Source organism: Corythoichthys intestinalis, chromosome 1 (genome assembly GCF_030265065.1).
Source record: "Corythoichthys intestinalis isolate RoL2023-P3 chromosome 1, ASM3026506v1, whole genome shotgun sequence".
NCBI lineage: Eukaryota > Metazoa > Chordata > Actinopteri > Syngnathiformes > Syngnathidae > Corythoichthys > Corythoichthys intestinalis.
This window is the reverse complement of record NC_080395.1, coordinates 32,838,858-32,861,255: the sequence shown is the minus strand read 5'-3', so window position 1 is coordinate 32,861,255 and position 22,398 is coordinate 32,838,858. Positions and strand designations below refer to the sequence as shown.

Sequence of the window (22,398 nt, the reverse complement as noted above, 5' to 3'; positions counted from 1 at the left end):
TCCTTACACTTGTTGCTGCAACAGTGCAGTAAAGCTGCCTGTGCTAAATCTGTTGGCCCTCTGCCCTCTAGGGGCCCATGCTGGCTGGGGGCCATGGGCAATTGCCTGGTTTGCCTATTGGGACGAGACACCTCTGTCTGTGTCAGCCCTTCTGCATTTGGCCTATGTAACATTACAGCCATCTTGCGTCGGAAAACTGCAGTGGGCTAAAAGTGAGTGATTTTTGTCACTAAAATAACTCATTGAATGAGTGTCGGCCTTACAAACTGTTTGGTTTATTATAACCCTATTGTTCTGGCTGAATGTTGATTTAAAAAAGTTTTTACAATTATTCTTAATTATGCTGTAGATTTACCGGACGTCTGACGTTGATGATAATCCAATCCGTTTAAAAATCATTTGAATGTTGAGCAATCGATACCTATTTCAAAGTACACGCTCCTTCGGCTGTAATCATGGCCCTGGCAGTAATGTTATGTTTATCGAATGGCTCCAACGCAAAATGGTCGACAAGGGACGACGTCTGTACCCACATCAGACGTCTATCCTTATGTTTATGATACAGTATTTACGGTCACAATAAATCGTTGCTTTGAATAAAGATGGAGAGAATAATTGCTCATAAAAATTGAATTAAAATATAAAATAAAGAAAAATTGAGGGATTCCTAAATTGATAGTCCAATTTGTTTTTGATAGCAGTCATTAATTTCGTTTTTGTGATTCTATAAACTATTCAATGCATTTATTTGGGAAAGTGCAAACAGTATGTCCTTTTTATCCCTTTATCTGTCTCTGCTACAATCTGTTAAAAAAATAAAATTTAAATAAATAAATTTGACTAGGCTGTATGAATTCAACTCTCTTCATAATTATAACGATTAAAAGTGTAAAGAAAATGAAATGTGTGCATAATTTCAGGACAGTAGTTTGTCATTTCTATAGCATGCGTTTACTCAAAATCGTAATATTTAAATAAAAAATGAAATTGTATTGATTAATATTCCCTCATGATTACGATATATAATTAATATATTTTTTAAAATTCAGAAAAATTTAACTCATTTCATAAGTATTGCAGTTAAAAGAAGACTTTATATTATGAAATGCCTACAATATTTATAGTCATTTATGTATATTTCTTCATTCTGTGCTTTAAATGTAAAGCACTACTGTCATGGCCTCAACCCCTGCTGCAGCATTGCCTAATTGCCTTCAATTATCCCCACCTGTCCTCAATTCACCTACTCACAGCCCAGCCAATAGCACTGCTGCATTTAGCAATCTACCTGTGTATTTAAAGCCCAGATTTTCATTTCCACTCTGTCAGACCGTCTGCGAAGCCTGCCTGTTACCTGCCTGCCTAGCTCTCTGAATCTGACTCTCCTTGCCGAATCTGAACCTGCCTGACTGCTGCCTTCTCTCCTGCCCTGGTAACTCGACCTGCCTTTTGCTTTTGGAAACCTGACTTCTGCCTAGCCCTTGTCTGTACTGCTGCCATCTTTTCACCTGCCCTGCTGGTCCTGTCAATAAATTGTTGAAAACGTGACGCATTTGTGGTCCCCCCCTGTCGGGTCCGTGACAGCTACAACATTTTTATTTTATCCAAGATATATACCTAAGATACATCTAAGATATTGTATCTATTTTTTTTGAAAAAATCCTCATGCATTAACATGATATCCTTTACTGTTTGACATAATACATACAGCATCCCCTCTAAAAAAATAAAATAAACTTCTGGGAAATGTAACTTGACCTCACTTCATGATTGCAATATCAAATCCAAAGCAACAAAATGGTAACGTTTATCCAGTGTCAATTGTCAAGTGTTCCGTCAGAAGGTGGTAGTATTCTACCACAAGCAAGCAAGTGCTAAGAACCCCACAACGTCACCATCACTAATATTTAACATATTTAACAGTGTTCATCATCTGATATTTTTTATTAGGATGCTTGGACAGCTCTAAAATATTCACTCCCACAGAATCTGGCAGATCTCCTTCATTCTGCCTTCAGTGTGTCATACTATTACCGGTAGTAATTTTACTTGTTAAAACTTTCACTTTAAATCTGTCATCTTTCTGAAATACATCAAGAATATTACTTTTACATTTGCAGAATTACAGTGTTGTCAGCTTGAAGGGAAAAACAATAGTGGTTACCGGCGTGGTACCCATACACAACAGGTAGCCCCAACAACCATATAATTTGCCAGCAGGTCTGAAAATAATAAAAATACAATAAATTACATTATTAACATTACATTATTACATTATTAACATTATTACATTAATAATTATAACATATTTAAATATATATACATCTATAAACACTTTTTTAATTTAAAAATTGTATAGCCTTTTGCCTTAATCATTCCCCAGGAAGCAGCTCTCATGAACTTTCCAAGCACTTATGGACCCCTGACAGACTGACAAAATGTTGCCAACTGAGCAATTTAGTTGTGATTTACCAGCATTCTGGAGACTTTGAAAAATCTGAGACGACCACCAAGATGCAGCCAGGGATGGAGATGTTCACCTCCCCCGTGTCTGGACTGCAAGTGACTCACTGATTTGACCGTCGCCGAGTATGTACTCATAAGTAAAGAACAGCGATTACAGCTCCACTGAGAAAACAAGAAAATGGAAAATGAGTGTCTATCCTTGTGTATTCCTATTCTGAAACTAAGATAAAAGTCTGATTAAGCTGATTAAGAAAAAAAGTCATTTGAAAGCTTAGCCAGGCATCTAAATGTAGGCATTACAGCCTTGTGAACATCATATTTTTAAATTAAACTCCTTAGAAATTACACTTTATACTGTATATTTAAAGTGACCCCTCGTTTTTCGCAGTTAATGGGGAAAATAAAAAATCAGCGTAGAGGTGGAGCTTATTTATAATATATATATATATATATATATACATTTTTTTTTTGTATATTCAACGTATTTATTCAGTTTTAACAGCATTGGAACGAGATATACATAAGACATGTTTTTTCCCCCTTTTTTCCCCAAATTAAAACAAACAAAAAACCCTTATATGTATATGAATATTTTAACAAATGTTTTTTAAGCACTGCAGATGTAATAATTATGATATAAATGATATATATATATATATATATATATATAAAACAATGGTTTGTATATGTATACATGCATATATCTTAACATTTTACGATAAAATTCTGTCTTAATTTTTTTTGGTAAATGGTGTTATACTTGTATAGCGCTTTTCCTCCTTTCAAGGCGCTCAAAGCGCTTTACACTATTTCGCCATCCACCTACTGGTGACCAGTGATATCACAGATTACTTGAAAAAGTAATTTAATTATTGATTACTGATTACTCCTCAAAAAAGTAATCTAGTTACTTTACTGATTACTTTATTGTCAAAGTAACTATGTTACTTTAAAAGTAATTTGTTAGTTACTTTTCCCAATTTTTCTCCCTTTGCTGCCTCAACAGAAAAATGTCATCGCATGTAATTGAATTTTTCAGATAAGGCTTTATCTTCGAGTTAGCAGGGGTTTAACGGAGTTGATTTCAACCACCACTGACTTGCGCTAGCTCAGCCACTCCGGAGCCCTGAAACTAACAAATAACTGACAAACTGCACAGAATTTGCTCAAAACAACTCCAACGACTAATTAAACCCCAACTAACTCGAAGATTAAGCCTAATGTCAAAAATTCTGAACTCCCCCTTTAAAATAAAGACCTAGCCGTTAAAATGCTGTCTATAAAAGTTGTAAAGCAATAAGACAACAAAAACAAATGAAATGAACAAGAATCCTCCAAAGTATTTCATAATGCATTCAGTATAGGCCAAAAGTTTGGAGACACCTCAAGGGTGGACACTTTGAAGAATGTACAATATAAAACCTGTTTTCAAGAACATAATTCCTCATGTTCATTCATTGTTTTAATATTTTCACTGAGAATTTACAATAGCAGTGAAAATATATAAAAAGCACAAATGATGAGGCGTGTCCAAACTTTTGACTCGCTCTTTTGTCACCCCCCCCCCCCCCCCCCCACACACACACACACACAACGTCACACTCCGCCTATGGTTACAAATTATAAAATGTACGTAAAGGCTGGTTACAAACTGTAAAAGTGCTGGCTGTCTCGTTACCTGTTGGCTTTGTTTCGATTTGTGTCGCATTGTGCTGTAATTCCAAGTGGTTCCTTGAATTAGATGTAGAGTTATTAACGGTCGACTGCCCTCTTGAGCCAGTGCAAAATTTGCGATGCACGGAGATATTTTTTGTCATCTTTATTGGAGAGAAATGTGAAGTCATGGCTCTATGTCCAATAAGCAAATGCAGCCGTTTGTGGTTCTTCTCCTACGTCTTCCACTGTTAGCATCCTGAGAGGTAGCCAGTTGTTTGTTAGCCACCAACAGCGCTCATAGCATGGTAAAACACGTGAGCCGTTTTTTTCCCCCGATGAGAAAACGTGACATCCAACGGAGATACTTTTGTCATCTTTACTGGACAGAAATGTGAAGTAATGGCTGTATTTCCAGTGAGCAAAGGCATCTATTTGCGGTACATATCCTGCCTTTCACTCTTAGCCTCGATGCCTCGTCAGAATGCTATGTTGTTGGCCGCCGTGGCAGACAGCGCTCAGCCTCAAACAGCACCGTAAAACACGTGACCCGTTTTTTTTTTCCCCGATGAGAAATGCTCTTCGTACATGACTACAGTATTCTTCATTCTACATACATTATGAGGACAAAAACAAAATAGTAACGCACGGGCACTAGGGAAACTAACTTTAATCGGATTACTGGCTTGGAAAAATTAACGCGTTAGATTACACATTACTGAAGAAAGTAATTAGATTACAGTAACGCGTTACTGACAACACTGCTGGTGACGCAGCACCAGGAGCAACGTGGGGTTCAGTATCTTGCTCAAGGACACTTAGGCGAGGTCATCAGGGTGGAGAATTGAACCCACAACCCCTGGGTTGGGGGACAACTACTCCACCACTGAGCCACGCCATTATTTTTGTAGTTGAAAATAAATCTGCAATGGACTGAGGGCACGAAGTTTGAAGCCAGAGGGACCGCTGTAAATGTATATATATATATATATGTATATGTATATATATGTATATATGTATATATATATATGTGTGTGTGTGTGTGTGTGTGTGCGTGTGTGTATATATTTTTTTAATATAATATATATTTATATATATATAAATATATATATATAAATATATGTATGTGTATATATATATACATATATATATATATATACATACATACATATATTATTATTGTTAATCATTAGTGTATTTTTTAACTATAATTTTTTTATATAATCTATGAATAAAATCATAAGTTAATAAAATGTTAATTAAAACAAAATAATAACATTAAAATGATTAATAACAGAAAAACACAGTCAGGATGTGGAGGCAAGGTGGACCCAAATGCAGGGAAACAGGGAGGTGAGGCAGGGTGGTGGAAAACTTAAAAACATTTTATTGATGGTTAACAATAAAAACAAAGTACAGACAAAAACCAAGGGGACCAAACAAAAGGTATCAAAACTTTCAATTGCAGAGGATGCAGGAAGACAAGGGCAAGAACATTGACGGGACCGACGCGTGGATAAACACTTGAATAACGTACTGCACGAATGCTATTTTTAGACCATGACGTTGCCATCGTAACCCGAAAGTGGGTGAACATAGACAGACCTTTGCAAACAAGTCATGCTATTACTTCTTGTTTTCTGTCGGTAATCTTTCGAAAAAGAACTTGCCAAGTAAACACTTGTGCTCTTGAACTTGTAGAAACAACTCTAGACATTACGACATATGAAGGATGTTTTCTTCATACACTTCCCGAAGCCAAAAACTCGGAGGAAAAGACCAGCTTAAAGCCAGCAAGGTGAAGCCATTCACCTTCCTATGCAGTAAATATTTTGTTGGGGGACATAGTCCTACAGAGGACGAAGAAGTAAGCCATTTTGATATTTTTACTTATTTATAGCGTGGCGTTTTACCATACTGCGTCTGTCTAACAATGAATGAAAACAATTAAAATGTTATCTAACTGCCACTGATGTTACCTATTCTTTTGTAAAAAAAAAAAAAAAAAAAAAAAACTAGTAAGGGGGAAGGGTAAATAAATTATAGAATTAAGATTTGTTATTAATTAAAAATTTTTAAGTGTTCGTTGGCTGTTACTGAGTAGCATTTCCGCTCGCTACACAAAAATAGCGATGTAAATTACCCCCAAGAACGGTCAAAGACGTAAGACAACCAATGGATATAATATATAAGAAAGACGGGGCATATGGTGGTAAAGGATAGATTGTTGAAACAGTAGAATGTCATTGTCAGTGGTGTAAGGCAATGCACACAAGAAAAAGGTGTCGATAAACAAGCTACCTCTGAATGAGTTCGGCTCTTTTGCCCTTCTTTTTCAGCCCACGACACTCAAGCCATCTCTTTAACTGAACATTTGTATGTTCTTCCACATCTTTACTAGTGAATTTGGCACCAGAGAGATCATATTCGGACAGAATTGGTAGATTTAGCTCAGTAATCATCTTGTTCGTACACTATTTCCATGCATTTAGAATACGCAAGCTTGTTAACAATCGCTAACGTCATGAATATTAATGAGCAAAAGTGACGTGTTGCGTGCGGTACGCCATTGACAATGACTGAAGAAGACCAGACTGCACATGGGGTACTTAAATACAGACAAGGGGTAACGAGACAATGAGACACAGGTGGTTGATACAAGAGGTACAGGATTGGTCAAGACACAAGGAGCAGGTCACGAAGGGTGAAATCAATGGTTAATCACATGGACAAGAAACACTAGGGCAAAATCTTAACAAAACTCAAGGTATGAGACACACTCCGAGAATGGCTCCCAGTACCATGCCAAAGTTGATTTTATTTATTTTTTTTAATTTAATTTAATTGTATTTATAATTTTGATAGCTCATTGATAGGCGTCCAATTAATTTAAGATGGGAGGAATGGCTGTGAATGCTCATTTTTCAGTGCCACTGACAAAGCTAGATGTCCTGTCCTGCCCAGTCCAGTTAAATGGATAGGACATCTAGCGCCGTCAATGGCAGTTATTGAGTTAAATGAGTGCCTTATAAGGTTAGGGTATGAATTTATGTATGTAGTATCATCAAATAATTTCTGAACTTTATGTGCTTACATGCATCAAAATTAACTTCAGATGTTGCTGTTTAAAATTCATGATGTCATGAAAATATGGTAGGGTTATTTTTTCCCGTACTCATTTTGAAATGTATGATTGGTGTATGATGTAATGAATGATTTGTTTTGATTTGATTTCTTTTAATGATTCCGTGATAATACCAGTCATCGTGATGACATTGGTTATGATAATAGTGATATGACATGTCCAATTTGACTTGGTTATAGTCAAGAAATGAGCAGAATGACGTCTTTGCGGGCATAGCATGTTCTTTTCCTGGTTCTCTTTTGCAGTTTCACAGCATACACAGTGCTGTGAATATAGAGTCCTGATGTGTTCATTCACATTGTTTGCGGCATAAATCATGACATTAACATAAAAAGATGTGAGCAAGAGGGTTTTTATGGATAATCAGTATATTTTAAGTCCCTCCGGGGTGTGTTGTTTTGAGTTGTGCTGGTTAAGGAAGTGGATATAATGTGAGTTATGGTGAGGAACACTGTAATGCAGATGAACTAACCATTACGGCACAACTGGGCTCATTATATACAGATGCATTTACAATCTGTTTGCTAAATCATCACATTTCATTATGGGTTTACATTGTACAGTGCATAAAGTATGACAGTACTGTAAGTTCTTTAACCAAGTCATGTTATTTTATTTACTAAGCCATTAAAATAAGTAAATAAACACTGTGTGATATGGTGGCTTTTGTGGGTTACAGCTTTCAAGTTGGAGCTTCACCGTTCATAATGCTGTAATAAAATATATATTTCTTTTAAAAAAAATAAATAAATAAAAGAAAACATTTATATAACATAGCCTTCACTAGAAGCTAAGCCATTATTGATCCAGAGCGTTAATCATCACTTTTTGCCACCAGAGTTTGAAAGCTCATATTGATTTCGTTCAACATATTCAGGCAAGTAGAAACATGATTCACATAATCTGCCTACATTTATTTATATAAGTGCTATTTTCAGTGTGTTTTAGCAGAAAAATGGAAAAACCTTGATACCGCACGAAATAGTTGATAGACAACGTTACAATACTCTAAGGTCTTTTCCTGTTAGCAGATCAAACAACAATGGAACTCATGATTTTATTGACTGTACTCAAGCAAACAAGACTGACTATTTAGGGAACCAAAGCCAAAAAAAAACAAACAAACAAAAATCTAGTATTGCATATGGCATAAAATTGAGAGTAGATTACAATCATGGTGAGTAGTGGACTGTCCTTAATGGCTATCACGGATCTTCATTTTCTTTGTTTGTAAATCTCCAAAATCCTCATCAGCATCTCAGCTTCCTGTCACACACATACACATGAGTGTTACAATACAAAAATATACAACAATATTCAATACATAGAAAAATAAACATCTAATTGAATGTATTTTTTCTAAAGTAGCACAAAGCAAAAATAGAGAAAGACAAAAATACCAGAAATTTAGGGTTAGGGTAATCGTCAAGAAATTAAAAGTATGGAAATTTCGAAATATCTGGGGGGAATAATAACAATAACAACGTCAATTTGCAGCATATTATGATGGCGTCCTAGCACTGCCCCCTAACCTGAGATTTTAAGTGGCTCTCTTGAGAGTCCATCTGTGCTTGTATGGCCACACGCAGGAAGTCCTGGAAAAGCTTCTTGAGGCCAGTGGGCCCCTGCGGTTGGGAGTCCTCCAAGGCCCCCAACTCCTGGTCCTCAGCGGATGAAAGCAAGGGCGTGTCCATCACACTCTTTTTGCCCATGAAATGCCCTTCACAAAAAATACATACAATTACATAAACTCCCTTCAAACATCAGTTTTATTCTACAGTACTTTACATTACTAGGGTAATGGGTGAGCCAAGCCTATCCCAGCTATTTATAGAAACAGTCATTAAAAAAAATGTTCACTTTAATTGACAATTTACATTCCTAAATAAAACTATCATGCTACGTTGTTCAACCCTGTATTTTAATTTTCAGTATTTCCAGTATGGTAGCATTAAATGTATTTAGGTATTCCTTTAAGTAATGTTTTTTTGTGCATTAACTGAATGTAAAAAGTAACAATCACAATCATTCAATAATAGAATTTTCCAAAAAGAAAATATAATGACTACATGCATAGGTTTCAGTTTTTGTCCATTTTGTATGTTTGCCATCTGATTGTTTAATTATAAGGAATGGCATTTAAAAAATTAAAAAAAAAAAAAAAAAAAAAAAACTAAATTGTGCTTTATTAACAATTAAGTGATTTTTGTAAAGCTAAATTACTATTATAAATTACTATTGGACATTTACAAAAATAAAAAATAATATGACAATACAGTTCAGTAAATTAGGTTTTGTTGATTGTGCAATTTTCTTAAAATTGCCAGTAAAACTTAACCCTACTCATTGCACTTATTGGCTGCCATTGACAGTGCTAGACGTTCATTCACCCCCTCACTGTAAAAATATTATTTAAAAATTACAATAATATCATATAAAAACTTTTGAATAGCTGTCTACTGTAGTGATCCCTGTCCCTGAAAGAGTTAAAGTACATGAATTAAATTTAGTTATCAGCCAACAAAAAACAAATGCTATTAAGAACCGTTTGTGAACAATTTTCTTTGACCCTTATGCAAAAAAACAAAGTGAATTACAATTAGAGATTGTTCTTACCTGTCGCCCAAAGGTTCCCTCTTGGATGCACATTGATTTTGGCCACTTTGTTCCTCAGCTCAGTGAGGTCGAAGCTGACCGCCGTGCTGACAGAAGTGAGTGAGAAGATGAGGAAGTAAGTCAAGAAGCCACACTGGCACATGTCGTTCACCGTCAGACCCTTCATGTTGAACTGTATCTAGCACAGTGTGTGTGTCTCCAGCGGGATCAATCTTGCTGCTTTTAAAGGCACTCTTTTGCTAGTCCCACCTCCTCTGCTGATGATGTGTTTTACTCACTACATGAATCATTTTACACTCAGTATCCTTTTTATTCATTTATTAATAACACTTGTATAAAATCACAAGAGTCACATGAAGAGAGCAAACGTATTAGTGATTGTTTATCTTTCACTTGCCTATTTTAAGCAGACATAACTTCAAATCTTAAGTAACTTGTTATTTTGAGTATTCGGAATATATTTTTATCACGGTAATATTGCAACTGAGCAGTCAGTCATGGTGTTTAGCTCATAGGCGGGGTTTGACTTTTGGGGCAGGGGGGGCACAACATGTTGATGACCCCGATCGCAGTGTCAGCAATAAAATTAACTTACAAGAATATTTATAATAATAAGTTGACAATGAGCGTTTTTTGTTTCCCATCATTCTTGAGGGGAATTTTAAATCAGGCTGCTTAGGCAATACTTTTGGCCAAGATCGTTATCCATTGAGTATGGTACGCCTGCCGGTGGCGTGCCAATGTAGTTGCCGCCGTCGAAAATTGTATCCCCTGAGCGGAGCCATATGGAGGTTGATTGAATAATAAAGACACAAATCTAAAAAAAAAATCCCTTCAATAAAAAAATAAAAATGTGAATGTAAAAATAAATTTGAAAATTTTTGTTTTTTTGATTGAAGTCTTTTTTTTTTCTTTTTTTTTTTATTGAAGCAACTTTTTTTGATTGAAGTAATGTTGATTTGTGTTGGGCCACATTTTGGCTAGGACATTTTTGTCTTCATAATTCAATCAAAAAATAAGTTGCTTAAATGAATATATTTTTAAAAAGAAAAATCACTTCAATCAAAAAAAGAAAAATAATCATAGAAAAAGTTTTTGAATGCGAAAAAATATTTGAGATTGAAATATTTGCATTTGAACACTTCATTTTTCATTGAAAAAGTTTTCTTTGAATGAAGCAATCATTTTTGTGTTTGGGCCATTTTAAGGGTGGGACATTTGTGTCTCAATCATTCAATCCCTCAAAAAGTTGCTTCGGTAAAAAAAATATATATATAATATTATATTTTATATATAATAAATATTTAATATATTTTTTACAGTCCCCTTATAATTATTTTTTTAATGAAAATTATATGCAAAGCAAATGACCGTCTAAGGTGCTAGTCACATAATCTGTTCAAAAAATTATTTTGACCCATTATAATTTTGTTGTTGTTGTTCATTTCATTCATTTTTGTTGCAGTTTTATTGCTTTACAATTTTTATATATAGGAAAGTCAATTACATGCAATGACACTTTTAGGCCACCGCGGGGGCTTGGCCCCCCCTTAAAATCCGCCTATGGTTTAGCTCAATTCTTTATGCAATCTGCTGCTATAGTTTACTTTGGAGCAAATTATTATGTTTATTTAAATAAAGCCTAGTTTACTTACTTTTTTAGTGTACTATTAAAACTTGAAAATTGAAGTGAAATTGGCTTACTTAAAATGTGAAGTTTAGCTAAACTTCTTTTTAATGTATTTATTTTTTCATTATAGGCAGTGCTTAATTTGTAAATCATAAGGTGCCGGAACGCAAAGTACATATGACAGTGCAAGGATGACGAGATGGGTACAGGTCCCGGAACATACGCAGAAAATGGTGCTGAAAACAACACGCAAATGTTCATTTTCCATGGTGTGGGGCTTACAAGTCTCAATTTCACATAATATCCAAGGTATAAATGTTATGACAACAATTTACAATTATTTAGGCTATACTCTGCACAGCACGGGAAATTGCCCACATAACCACAGGTGGGACTTACAGAACACAGTCAGCGGTTTCTTAACAGGTCTAACTTGCAAAACATAAAAAAATAAAAAAAAAAAGATTAAAATAAATTTTTTTAAATTCCCATTTTTATTATTTATTATACTAACGGGTGGGTTTAAGGAAGGAGGAATTTTTTTGGGGGTGGGCTCTTAGGACACTATGCACTGGCACAGGCACAAATATGTATCTTATTTCCCTTTTAAAGAAATAGTAAGCAATTGTAGAGAGGAGGATCCAGGGTCAAAGCCAAACCCCAAGGCTAACCTCGAAATGCGAAAATATATGGATAAAACTCATCTCTGGAGACATACCTCCACTTAGTGGGGGGGGGGGGGGGGGGACCTCTAAAACTGGGTTCACCCAAATTATAATTAGACAAACATTCAAGTTTCTCATTTTTTTGAGAGGGTAGGGTAGGGTAGTGTTGCACGGGTTGCCTGGGAGACGTCAGGCGGGTGTGTGTGCGCATGCGCGCGCGGGAAAAAGGGAGCGCGCGCCCGAAGGCGGAAGAGTCTAGCTACGTTGAGGCAGTCGGACGTATGTGTGTGCGCAGCAATAAAGCCACCAGTTATAAAGTCATCAAGAGCAGTCATCCTTTCTCACCTGTCACCTCACGAGTCACGCGAGGAAGGTAACAGTAGGGTAGGCTAGGCTAGGGTAGGTGAGCGGGTAAGGTAGGGTAGGTTAGGTAGCAGACTCAATGTCCAACCAAAACTAAAAACAAAATATCAACAGGACTAGTATCGACACTGAAATGTTGTATCCCGCTATATTTGATGGCTAAAGTATCAAAACTTGGACGCTTATTGGTTAACAAACTCCTTTAAGAGCAATAGGCAACATAATTTTTTTAAAAAATCATTATTTATTTCATATTGAAAATGCTATGGAGTATTGGGTATTTTTTTGAGTGTCAATATTGAGATGAAACTTTTAGTATCGTGACAACAGTATTCTACAGTACTTCATTTAAGCAAGCTAACATATGCCAAAGGAAAACTACACATCGCTACAAACTACAGTATTGAACATATTTCTTTATTCAGATTTGGAAGTCCATGCAGTCTACGAACAGGCAACATCCATGACTTGGCTAATTTGTATCCAGCTCCTCATGAGTATTTGACTAACCATGACAATGAACCCCACGACATTCAAGTGGTCGCAAGATCACATGCCGTTCACGTCAGCACGCCGGTGTACTGAGGACACAAGAAGCTACTGAGACACACACTGACTCTTTGCGTCGCTTTAGAGGCGATAAACTAGCATGCTTCAGCTGTCCACCTTGCTCTTTGAATAACCTTTGCCATTCACACACACACACACACACAAACATTGCTGAATGTCAGCTCAATTAGAAGACTGTGGGAAGCATCAGCATCTTTGGTGACAAGTTCACAGTTTCAGTGGACTGCTTATCGTCGTTATTAGTCTTGAATGAATGTGTGATGATGCTGTTGTGTAAAAGGGGTGCGCAGGAGGAGAAACTATTTGTAGAAGGTCACTTGAGACAAAATTCCCCAGGTTATCTGGCATGATGTTATTAAAGCTTGGGGATAAGGCAGAAATTACAATAGAAAACAGAGCAAGGGATAACTGCTTATTAATTTTAGTGAAAACTCAAGGACCTCAAATCAAAAGCAAATATTGGGAATCAAATAAAATGGCGTCATGTAAAGATGTCAAAGCAGATATTGAGACATGATAAACTGTCACCTCATGGAAGATGATCAAATGCTGTTATCCCCCCGCCCACTCCAAAAAAAAAAAAAAAAAAAAAAACTTTTAAGGCATCTTAACACCTTCAAACAAAAATTCTTTTTTAAACCCCTCATGGCCATTCATTTAACTCGCTGCCTGCCAGTCAAAAATAAATTGGATGTCAAGCATCGTCAATGGCATTGAAACACGAGCATTTACAGGCAGTCTTCTACCGCCATCAACAGCGTGCAGTAGGCCATATAGGATGGAATTAAACAAAAAAACAAATCAACTTTAATGTTACTCTGCGCTGTCAAGTGTGCATTTGTTTTGATCTGAATTTCAAATACGGTAGCTTTTATTTACACTGTATGCATTTATAAACATACCTGTATTCATTTTGTTCATATTTTTAAAAAAACAAAATATTTTTAAATGACCAAAAAGTCACTTGCGCTAAAGGGTTAAAGGTCTTAAAAATGTCAACAACAAAAATATTACCAAAAAATGCCACTTTCTCTATAAAGGGTTAAAGATCTTCCCAAACAAACGGAACAGGTACAAAACAAAACAAAAAATCAAATTTAAGAATTACAATTGAAATTTAAACAAGTTATGTGCTTATCTATAGAGCAATATTTTGTATTGAATTTTACAAAATGTGACCGATCAGGAAAATCTTTTAATTCTACCAAAAAATATCAGATATTAAGGACATTCCCATTTTCCAGTGACAAGAAAAAGGCGTAATGGATGGTAACCAGATTCCATATTTAATAACGATCATATTTAGTTGTCATAAAATACTTCACATCTGTTTTTTTCAAACACAATAAGTAGACAAGAACAAAAAAAACAGTGCCTAAACCGTGTTTAAGAACGCTTCACTTCAAAATACTATTGATAATAGCCATGTTCCCTCACAAAAATATTTGTAAAGCTATTCCCATTCCTACAAAATGCTCAAACAAATGGTACAAAAAGAAAAGTTGGACAGAGTGGAACTCAATAGCTGTGTTGAAGGCGTCGTGACTTTATTTTTCTCTCTCGTCCCTGGACGTAGATTTTCACTCTCGATGGACTAACACAAAGAGGCCCAGCATGAAGAGAACGGCGTACTGCAAACAAGGCAAGCACATATTAGAAGGCCACAGTGATGTGTACATTCAGTAGGCGGTTAAGTTGTGCAACATACTTTGAACTTGGGGTAGTCGTTCATTAGGATTGTGACAATTCCAATATATGGCACAAACCTTGAGACAAAAGCAAAGCATGAGTCAGCTTCACAGTACATGAAATACTGTACAGTAAAAGCTATCTTTTGGCATAAAAAATCTTGTACTTGGGGGAGGTATTTGTTGGTAGAAAGTAGACATGTGACCGAAAATTCGGCACGAAAACTATCGGCCGAAAATAGCTAAAATTGCATTTTCAGTTTTCGGTTAAAAGACCGAATGTTTACCACTGAAAAGTGCGAAGAACTGTAGTCCTCTTGTAATGATATAACCAAAACATGGCAAAAAAGCAACACTACTGGCACACCGCCAACATGTCCGGAGTTTAGTATTTGGTAAGTTATTTTGAGGTGTCAAGGAAATATGTAAATGATTAAATGAAGGAAAATAATAAAAGATTTGCTTTATCGCTACAACATGCTCGTTCTGAAGTTGCTTTCCATTGATGTACCGCATAACATCGAGTACAGTGCATTTGAGCCCGTGCCTGTTTGGAGTTTAATCAAGTGGACAGTATACAAATAGTATTTAAATGCATACATTTCTTGTGGTTTAGTACAAGTTTGTACGCGGCACGACCACTTCCTCTTTTTCTTGCGACTTCACATCTCCTCTGCCAGTTGCCGTTTAATCTGGCTGGGGGCAACTTCGCTTCGGCTTCGTCGCCGCCTGAACTCGGCCCAGTCGCATGGCTCTTGCTCGATTCCACTTGTTGCACAAGAAAACACTGACTCTTGTTTTAAGGAGCAAGACAGATTGTAGTAGTCATGTAAAGAGCTTTATTAGTTTAGTCGAGAACGAAATAGTTTTTTGTTGTTGTTGTTGTTGTTGTTGTGAAGTACAGTTCCAAGCAAACGTATATCGAGACCTAATTTAGCTTGGTAATTTGAGGCGTGAGATTCATTTTTCGAGTGTCCCAAACTTCCAAGAAAGCACATTTATATAGGTTTCTTAGGCAGTGACGTGTGTCTACGTCCAGCGTACAGAATGCTATGATGACGAAAAATATTTCTGGGGTAGCGAGAGGGGGGCAGGAACCTTTTGACGGGTGGCAAATATTTCACGATGGTATAATACATTTTCAACTCTGTAATATATCTCACATTTAACACCATCAGTTCCAATTTACAAAAAATATTTTATATGTGTATGACACTTTTGTCAATGAAACATCAGATATTTTTAACCCATTTGCTCCCAATAACGTATAAATGTTCTATTTTTAATTGTTTCAGTGTCCCAAGGACGTATTTATACGTCTATTAAGCTTTTTTTTCATAATAGACATCTCTGGGTTCTGATTAGGGCTGGGCGATATGGCCTTAAGTACGTATCACGATAAATTGAGCAGATTTACCTTGATAACAATAAATTTGCCCAAGCGGACTGTTATATAATTTGAAAATTTGAATCAATGCATGGAATACAAATAAACCATTTTTCGTTAAATTTATTTACCAGCTTTCAATTTAACAATTGCACATGCAGGCTAAACATTAAGTATTAAAAAAATCTTGTAAACACTAAGAATTCTAGTGTGAACATTTACAACAGCTTGTATGACTTGAAAAATGTACAACATTATAAAAATCAATATGAGGACTGTGCAAACATGTCATTCTAACACAAATGTAGTGCTGCAACGATTAATCGATTAACTCGAGTATTCGATTAGAAAAAAAATATTCGAATCAAATTTTGTTGCTTCGAGTATTCGTTTAATTAAAGCGGCATTGTAATGGTTTATTTTGAAAGTGTTTGCATTTAGTTTGATTGATTAGGGTGGATACTCTGTCCTCTGGTCTGCCTCTTTTTACATGGCTGAATCCAACTGCTCCCTGTTAAGACCAGCGTGAGTTAAGTTTTTTGTTTTAGCTAATTTTTTTTAATGCATTCAGAATTTAGTTTATAGGTATATTTAGCTGTTTTTTGTGGGAATATGTGTCCGAGCCATTTGTTAAGAGCATTGTAAAAAAAAAAAACAAAAAAAAAAAACAAAAACTTTTTGCATTTTATAGCATTTAAGCCAGTGGACTTTTTCTATGTAAGTTAGCCAATTGTTCTTTTGTTGTACATAGATCCTCATAAAAAAAAAAAAAAAAAAAAAAAAAAAATACCGTTTGAGACTCAGCTCAGGTATTTTAATTTTTCATGTTCCTTATCCGATTACTCGATTATTCGAACTAACTAGTCCATCGATTAATCGACAACTAAAATATTCGATAGTTGCAGCCCTACACAAATGACTTGCAGCTTTAACAGTACATTTTAGACAACTTATTGGTAATGGCTGCTGTGACATAATTATTCAACACAAGTGTTTACGTCAAGGTTTCAGGGTTTTTTTTCCAGAATATTTTTTAATACATGCACCCCCTACACAGACACAACCAGATTAAAGCTGTATTGCTCTGATGCCTATGAAACATTTAAGATTTTATGATGGCAAAATAAAGCAAACACATACAGAAAAATAGCTGTGGCCATTAAACTGTCATATTATATATAGGCTTCACTGTTGGATTACACTTTATGCTGAGTGCTTTACCATCATGAAAGCTTTCAGAGAAATCACACAGAGATACCAAATAACGCGACATAATGATTGCTACACAAAGTCCGTGCCCAGTCCACTCAATTTCAGCCGTTTCGACAAGGTTAGAGCCGCTATCCGACTCCATCACTTTCATTTGTACCGTTAGCCGCTAGTGTTAGCCTGTGGCTTGGCTACCAGAAGAGAGCACTGAAAGCATCCTCTCCTGAAATCGTGAGAATCAGGGAGGACAGCTGGTGAAAGCCCGTCTGGAACCCGCCAAGAGTTTACGTAATGTCAGGTGAAAGTTTGGCGAAGCTAACTTAAGCCCGACTCCATCCCTGTTTACTTATAGCGTTAGCCGCTAGCGTTAGCCTACCGAGCTTTTGTTTGTTTGGCTTCCTGAAAACCACGTGACTACATACACAAGCACACTGTCTGCTTTCTTAAAGGGGAATGAACATAGCCGAACAACAGAATCAAAGCGGGATGAAAAGACTGTATTTTCTTGTTTTATTAAATTACCGAATTTACCGACAAGGTCAAAATTACATCTGTCATCGTGAAGAATTTTGGTAACGGTAAATTTTCGCTTTACCGCCCTGCTCTAGTTCTGATTCAACTGAGCTACAAAGCACAAAGCTGAAAATCCATTTTAAAGCAATAAAACTGGCCACTGGAGGGCAGTAGCGCATTTGGTAAGATCCGATTCAACGGCCGGGCTGCACGGTCGGTTTTTAAATTCAAATAAAAATCTAATTATATGCATGTGTATTTTTCAGCCTGGTGTTTCGAATATACGGTTTTGGCAAAGAATTTTGCTTTCGGTGTGCAGTTAGTCAATATCTGCATGTTTCTCGTCTTTTTTTGGTTCATATGGATTAACATGACTTCAAAGTAAAAGTTAGTTGGTATTTTCTCTTTTGCTCCAGGTATAGCACAGGGCCAGGGGCAAAATCCGGCCTGTCACATCATTTTGTGTGGCCCCGGGAAGTAAGTCATGTGCATTGACTTTTTTTCTCCTTGCTAAAGTAAGATTTTGATAATAAAAAAATGTAGTCCTAGATGACAGATCAAGATGGCAGAAATTATATCTTTACCTTTTTTTTCAATTAAATTGATTTTTAAAAAACTGTTTTCTCCTTTCTGAGTTTTATTATCAAAAAAAAAAAAAAAAAATTAATGTAAAAGAAATATTAAAAAACTGAATATTTACTGTTTTCCTTTCGAAAAATCTGTTTATTTGGTCAATAATTAATAACCGAAATAATACTTGCTTGATTTATCCAAAAAAAAAAAGGTCGTGACTCTTAACCCTGTCGAGATCTCTTAAGAAGCCCCAGTCGAGATGCAATCATGATGGGCTTTTAAGAGGTTGACAGGAATAAGCCAACAAAGTCAGCCTCATCGAGTGGTGTATCTATGACGTAAAGAAAATGTTGGCTACCCTTGATTTGCTTCTCATGCATGTGGGCAAACAGCGTTCCTACCATTAATCCAACCCTCATTCGAAGGAAATGAACTATTGAGGATCACAGGACCCAATCCCCAAATCTAGTTAAGGACTCAAATTGACTTTTGGTGTTGTTGACCTTGCAAGTGAAGAGCTGATGTGTTGAGAATTAGTTACCCCCGCGCTCGTCCCACCACGTCCTTCTTCACCAGCCAGTGTTGTCCCGGCTTGTACAGACCTCGGTCATCCACTGCATTATTGTCGCCTTTGGTCAAGAACTTAATGTCTCCATTTTCCCTGAGAACAGAAATACACCTATGACTTCAATCCCCGCATTCCATTCATCTTCAAATGCAAAAGAGTCGTACTTTTCATGAACTTTTATCACTCTGTGTACTATTGGGATCTCTCGGCCTTCTATCCTGAAGACAACGATTTCTCCCACTCGGATGGGATCCTCCACCCGGTTGGTGAGGAAGAGGAGGTCTCCTCTGTGGAATGCTGGCTCCATGCTGCCACTGAAATCAGCCGGACAGAGAGTGTTTCAAACTAGCCTTTCGTCAGGGATGAGATAAGGTTAGCCATATGCACAATGTTTCCTTTTAAATCATTTCTTTTAAATTCAACTTAAATACATTGTTTTTCAAAATTACCTGAGAACCACAACGATGGGACTCTCACTGCCAGTGACCACCATGAGACCTTTCCAGATCATCAAAGCAGAGGAAACTATCATGCCAAAGTTCAGCACCTGGTAATAAAGCTGCAACATACAAGCACAGTTAATTATCTATGGGTTATTTAAAAAATGTAAAACTGCAGGACTGACAGCATTCAATACCTTTCATGTCTTATTTTAAATGGAGCAAATACACAAATAAATGCCTAAAATGTTTGAACATGTTCCATATCCAGGTTGAATCCAAATAAAGTTTCACTCTTTTTCAAAGTGTGTTGTATTCCTTTTGAAAGCAAAGTAAATGTGATGTGTGGTGCTGCAACGATTAAACGTTACTCAAGTAATTTGATTAGAGAAAAGCTTTGAATCAAATTTTGCTGCTTCGAGTATTTGTTTACAGTGACATTGTACTGGTTTATTTTGAAAGTGTTTGCATTTAGTTTTATTGATTTGGGTGGATACACTGCCCTCTAGTAGCAAAAGTGAATGTGACATAACTCATTTAACATGGCTGAATCCAGCTGCTCCCTGTTAAGACCAACATTTGGCAAGTGTTTGTTTTAGCTGATGTTTTTTTTTAATACATTCGTAATTTAGTTTATAGGTATTTATAGCCGTAATTTCTGAAAATGCGTTTGAACGATTTGTTAAGAGCATTGTTAAAAAAAAAATTTTTTTTAAAAAGGTTAGCATTTTATAGCATTTAAGCTAGCAGACATTTTCTATGCAAGTTAGCCAACTTCGATCTTCATGTATTTATTTTTATACTGTTTCAGGGTAAGCTCATGTACTTTAATTCATTTTTAAATGAAAATGCAATTCTGCATCGTTTGAAGAAACACGGAGGAATTTTATTTTGTATTCGTATTTCATGCTCTTTAGGAAGTGCAATTTTAGCAAGCCTTTGTTTTACATCTCATAAAATTGATTCTGCAACGCATTAAATGTTTCTAATCAGATTACTAGATTATTCAAACTAAGTAACTGATAGAGTAATCGACTCCTAAAATAATCGATAGCTGCAGCCCTAGTGATGTAGCATTTTATGGCTCACTCAGTGGATTATCAATTGCTGTGGTGCAACCATGAAGTATATATTTTTGGGACTATGAGCTGCACTTTTTGAGGCGTTGTTTTTTCTTTCTACACTGACAGGCAAGCAATGGTCGCACCAGGTGTGTCCTCTCCTTCCAAGTTGGCAGAGTTGTTCAGAAGTCATACTGGAGAGTTATGTTTTTTAGGTTTAAGTTATCTGAATAACTGTTAATGTTAGCATAACAGAGGCCTATTTAACTTTTTAATCTCCATTTTGTTGTAATTACTATTATATATAATGTTTGTTCCTGTTCTCCGATAAAATAAAATTCCCTCCAAAAATTTGATTTTTATTCCAGAGTGTAACAGTTTAGTATAGTCCTATACTCCGGATCGGTATTGGTGCTTGATATGGCTATTTTTGGAATATTGAACATTATCAGATTTGGTCACAAGATTGGATTCAGTATTTACGTGTTCGGCTCGATAAATCAAATGTGACGGCTGTGTTGGACAACTCCTCTTTAGAAAATCAATGACTGTGAAAATAGTTAATTTTGTGACCAAAATTAAAAAGGATATATATAAAATTGGTTGCAATATTTGTCTGCATTATTTTTAATTGCCTAAAAATATAGGCATCGGTCAGTATTGGCAAAAGATAGCTCGGAAAAAATCAGATCATAAGTAGAAGTTCTGTATTGGGACAACACCAACATATGCTATATAACTTATATAGTTTTTTTTCCCTCTACATCGTGCATTTTTTGGATGATGAGACTTGTACTGCAAAAATTATGGTACTGCAAAAATTATGGTAATTAAGGATCTTAATTTCACCACTGACTTGTTTTGCCCATTCATCCTCTCGTGCTTGAGATGACTGTTGTGTCATACATTTTAATGACACGTAGCTCAAATGAGTACAACCTGAGAAGCCTGACTGCTTTCACATTGGAGACCAAGGCTTAATTCTATAGTTCATTTCAGTCAAAACCGAACAACAATTTTTTTTTTTTTTTTTTTGTGGTTCTGTTGCTGAAAGCACAGAAGTCTCAAATATTAGTTGTGCACTCGTGGGGGAGTTGTTTACATTTGCACTCATGTTCACTACAAACTACTGATAAATCCTATCACAGCTCATCTATGCATTACCACCGTTTACAGTGATAAACAAGAGACAGAGTGTAGGAAACATGTAATTATGCCCACAACACAAAACGGCATGTAGCTACCCGAGCTCTATTGTTTTTAACTCTCTCAGTGCCATTGATGATGATAGAAATCCAATCGTATGGCTTTTTCATCCTTTTGTTGTGAATTTAAATGACTTTGTCACTAGTGATAAACTCAAGGATGAAAAGAGCCACATCATAGTCTGTGGCAAATTTAAGTTTTACACACATTGTGATCATGACCGCGGGGGGGGGGGGGGGGGGGGGGGGTTTGGAATCTCCCTTGATCCCCCGAAAAATTTAAACTAATTTAGAGTAGTACCTAGCTCATTTGCACAATCCCTATTGGATATTTAATCTGACCCTTCTGAACCACATCGAGGTGTATTGTAGTTTTTTTTCTTCCCGTGTTGTCCATGGCTAGCAAGCATTAGCCCAAAGGGCTCCCTCTCCCAGCACAAAGAGTCAAAATGACGCCATTGCACCCACCTGCCTCTTGTTCATGCGACGCACCTCGTCGAGGCAATCAAACGATAACATTGTGGCAAATGATAAGAGCGTCAAAAACACCGAAATTCACATGAAAACGTGTTTGGAGGCGAGCATATGGATGATGTGTCCGGCAGTTGAAGACCTCGCATCCTGTCTTCGTCTTCCGGGTGCGCGC

The 22,398-nt window shown here is 36.3% G+C and overlaps 2 protein-coding genes across 2 annotated transcripts; both read right to left on the bottom strand.

Annotated features, from left to right (window-relative positions):
- Positions 1-7,665: 7,665 nt before the first annotated feature.
- On the bottom strand, positions 7,666-10,053 carry LOC130921691 (neuromedin-B-like). The gene is made up of 3 exons (XM_057845896.1): positions 9,881-10,053; positions 8,797-8,984; positions 7,666-8,530 (listed from the first exon to the last, which is right to left on the bottom strand). Exons 1-3 carry the CDS (start codon positions 10,044-10,046, stop codon positions 8,480-8,482), a joined length of 405 nt encoding a protein of 134 aa, XP_057701879.1. The 5' UTR covers positions 10,047-10,053; the 3' UTR covers positions 7,666-8,479.
- A 4,320-nt stretch (positions 10,054-14,373) lies between these two features.
- Positions 14,374-22,398, bottom strand: sec11a (SEC11 homolog A, signal peptidase complex subunit). The gene is made up of 6 exons (XM_057845883.1): positions 22,221-22,398; positions 19,496-19,605; positions 19,211-19,360; positions 19,020-19,139; positions 14,817-14,874; positions 14,374-14,739 (listed from the first exon to the last, which is right to left on the bottom strand). Exons 1-6 carry the CDS (start codon positions 22,269-22,271, stop codon positions 14,689-14,691), a joined length of 540 nt encoding a protein of 179 aa, XP_057701866.1. The 5' UTR covers positions 22,272-22,398; the 3' UTR covers positions 14,374-14,688.

Bases quoted from the DNA above. Each gene is read 5' to 3' on its own strand.
- LOC130921691 (XM_057845896.1), bottom strand. From the start codon at position 10,046: ATGAAGGGTCTGACGGTGAACGACATGTGCCAGTGTGGCTTCTTGACT. The intron at 8,985-9,880 runs GTAAGAACAATC...TTTTTTGTGAAG, and splicing joins AGGGAACCTTTGGGCGACAG to GGCATTTCATGGGCAAAAAG. The intron at 8,531-8,796 runs GTTAGGGGGCAG...TGTGTGTGACAG, and splicing joins AGAGCCACTTAAAATCTCAG to GAAGCTGAGATGCTGATGAG.
- sec11a (XM_057845883.1), bottom strand. From the start codon at position 22,271: ATGTTATCGTTTGATTGCCTCGACGAGGTGCGTCGCATGAACAAGAGG. The intron at 19,140-19,210 runs GTACGACTCTTT...TTCTGTTCTCAG, and splicing joins GTGATAAAAGTTCATGAAAA to GGAAAATGGAGACATTAAGT. The intron at 14,740-14,816 runs GTATGTTGCACA...CCTTGTTTGCAG, and splicing joins ACGACTACCCCAAGTTCAAA to TACGCCGTTCTCTTCATGCT.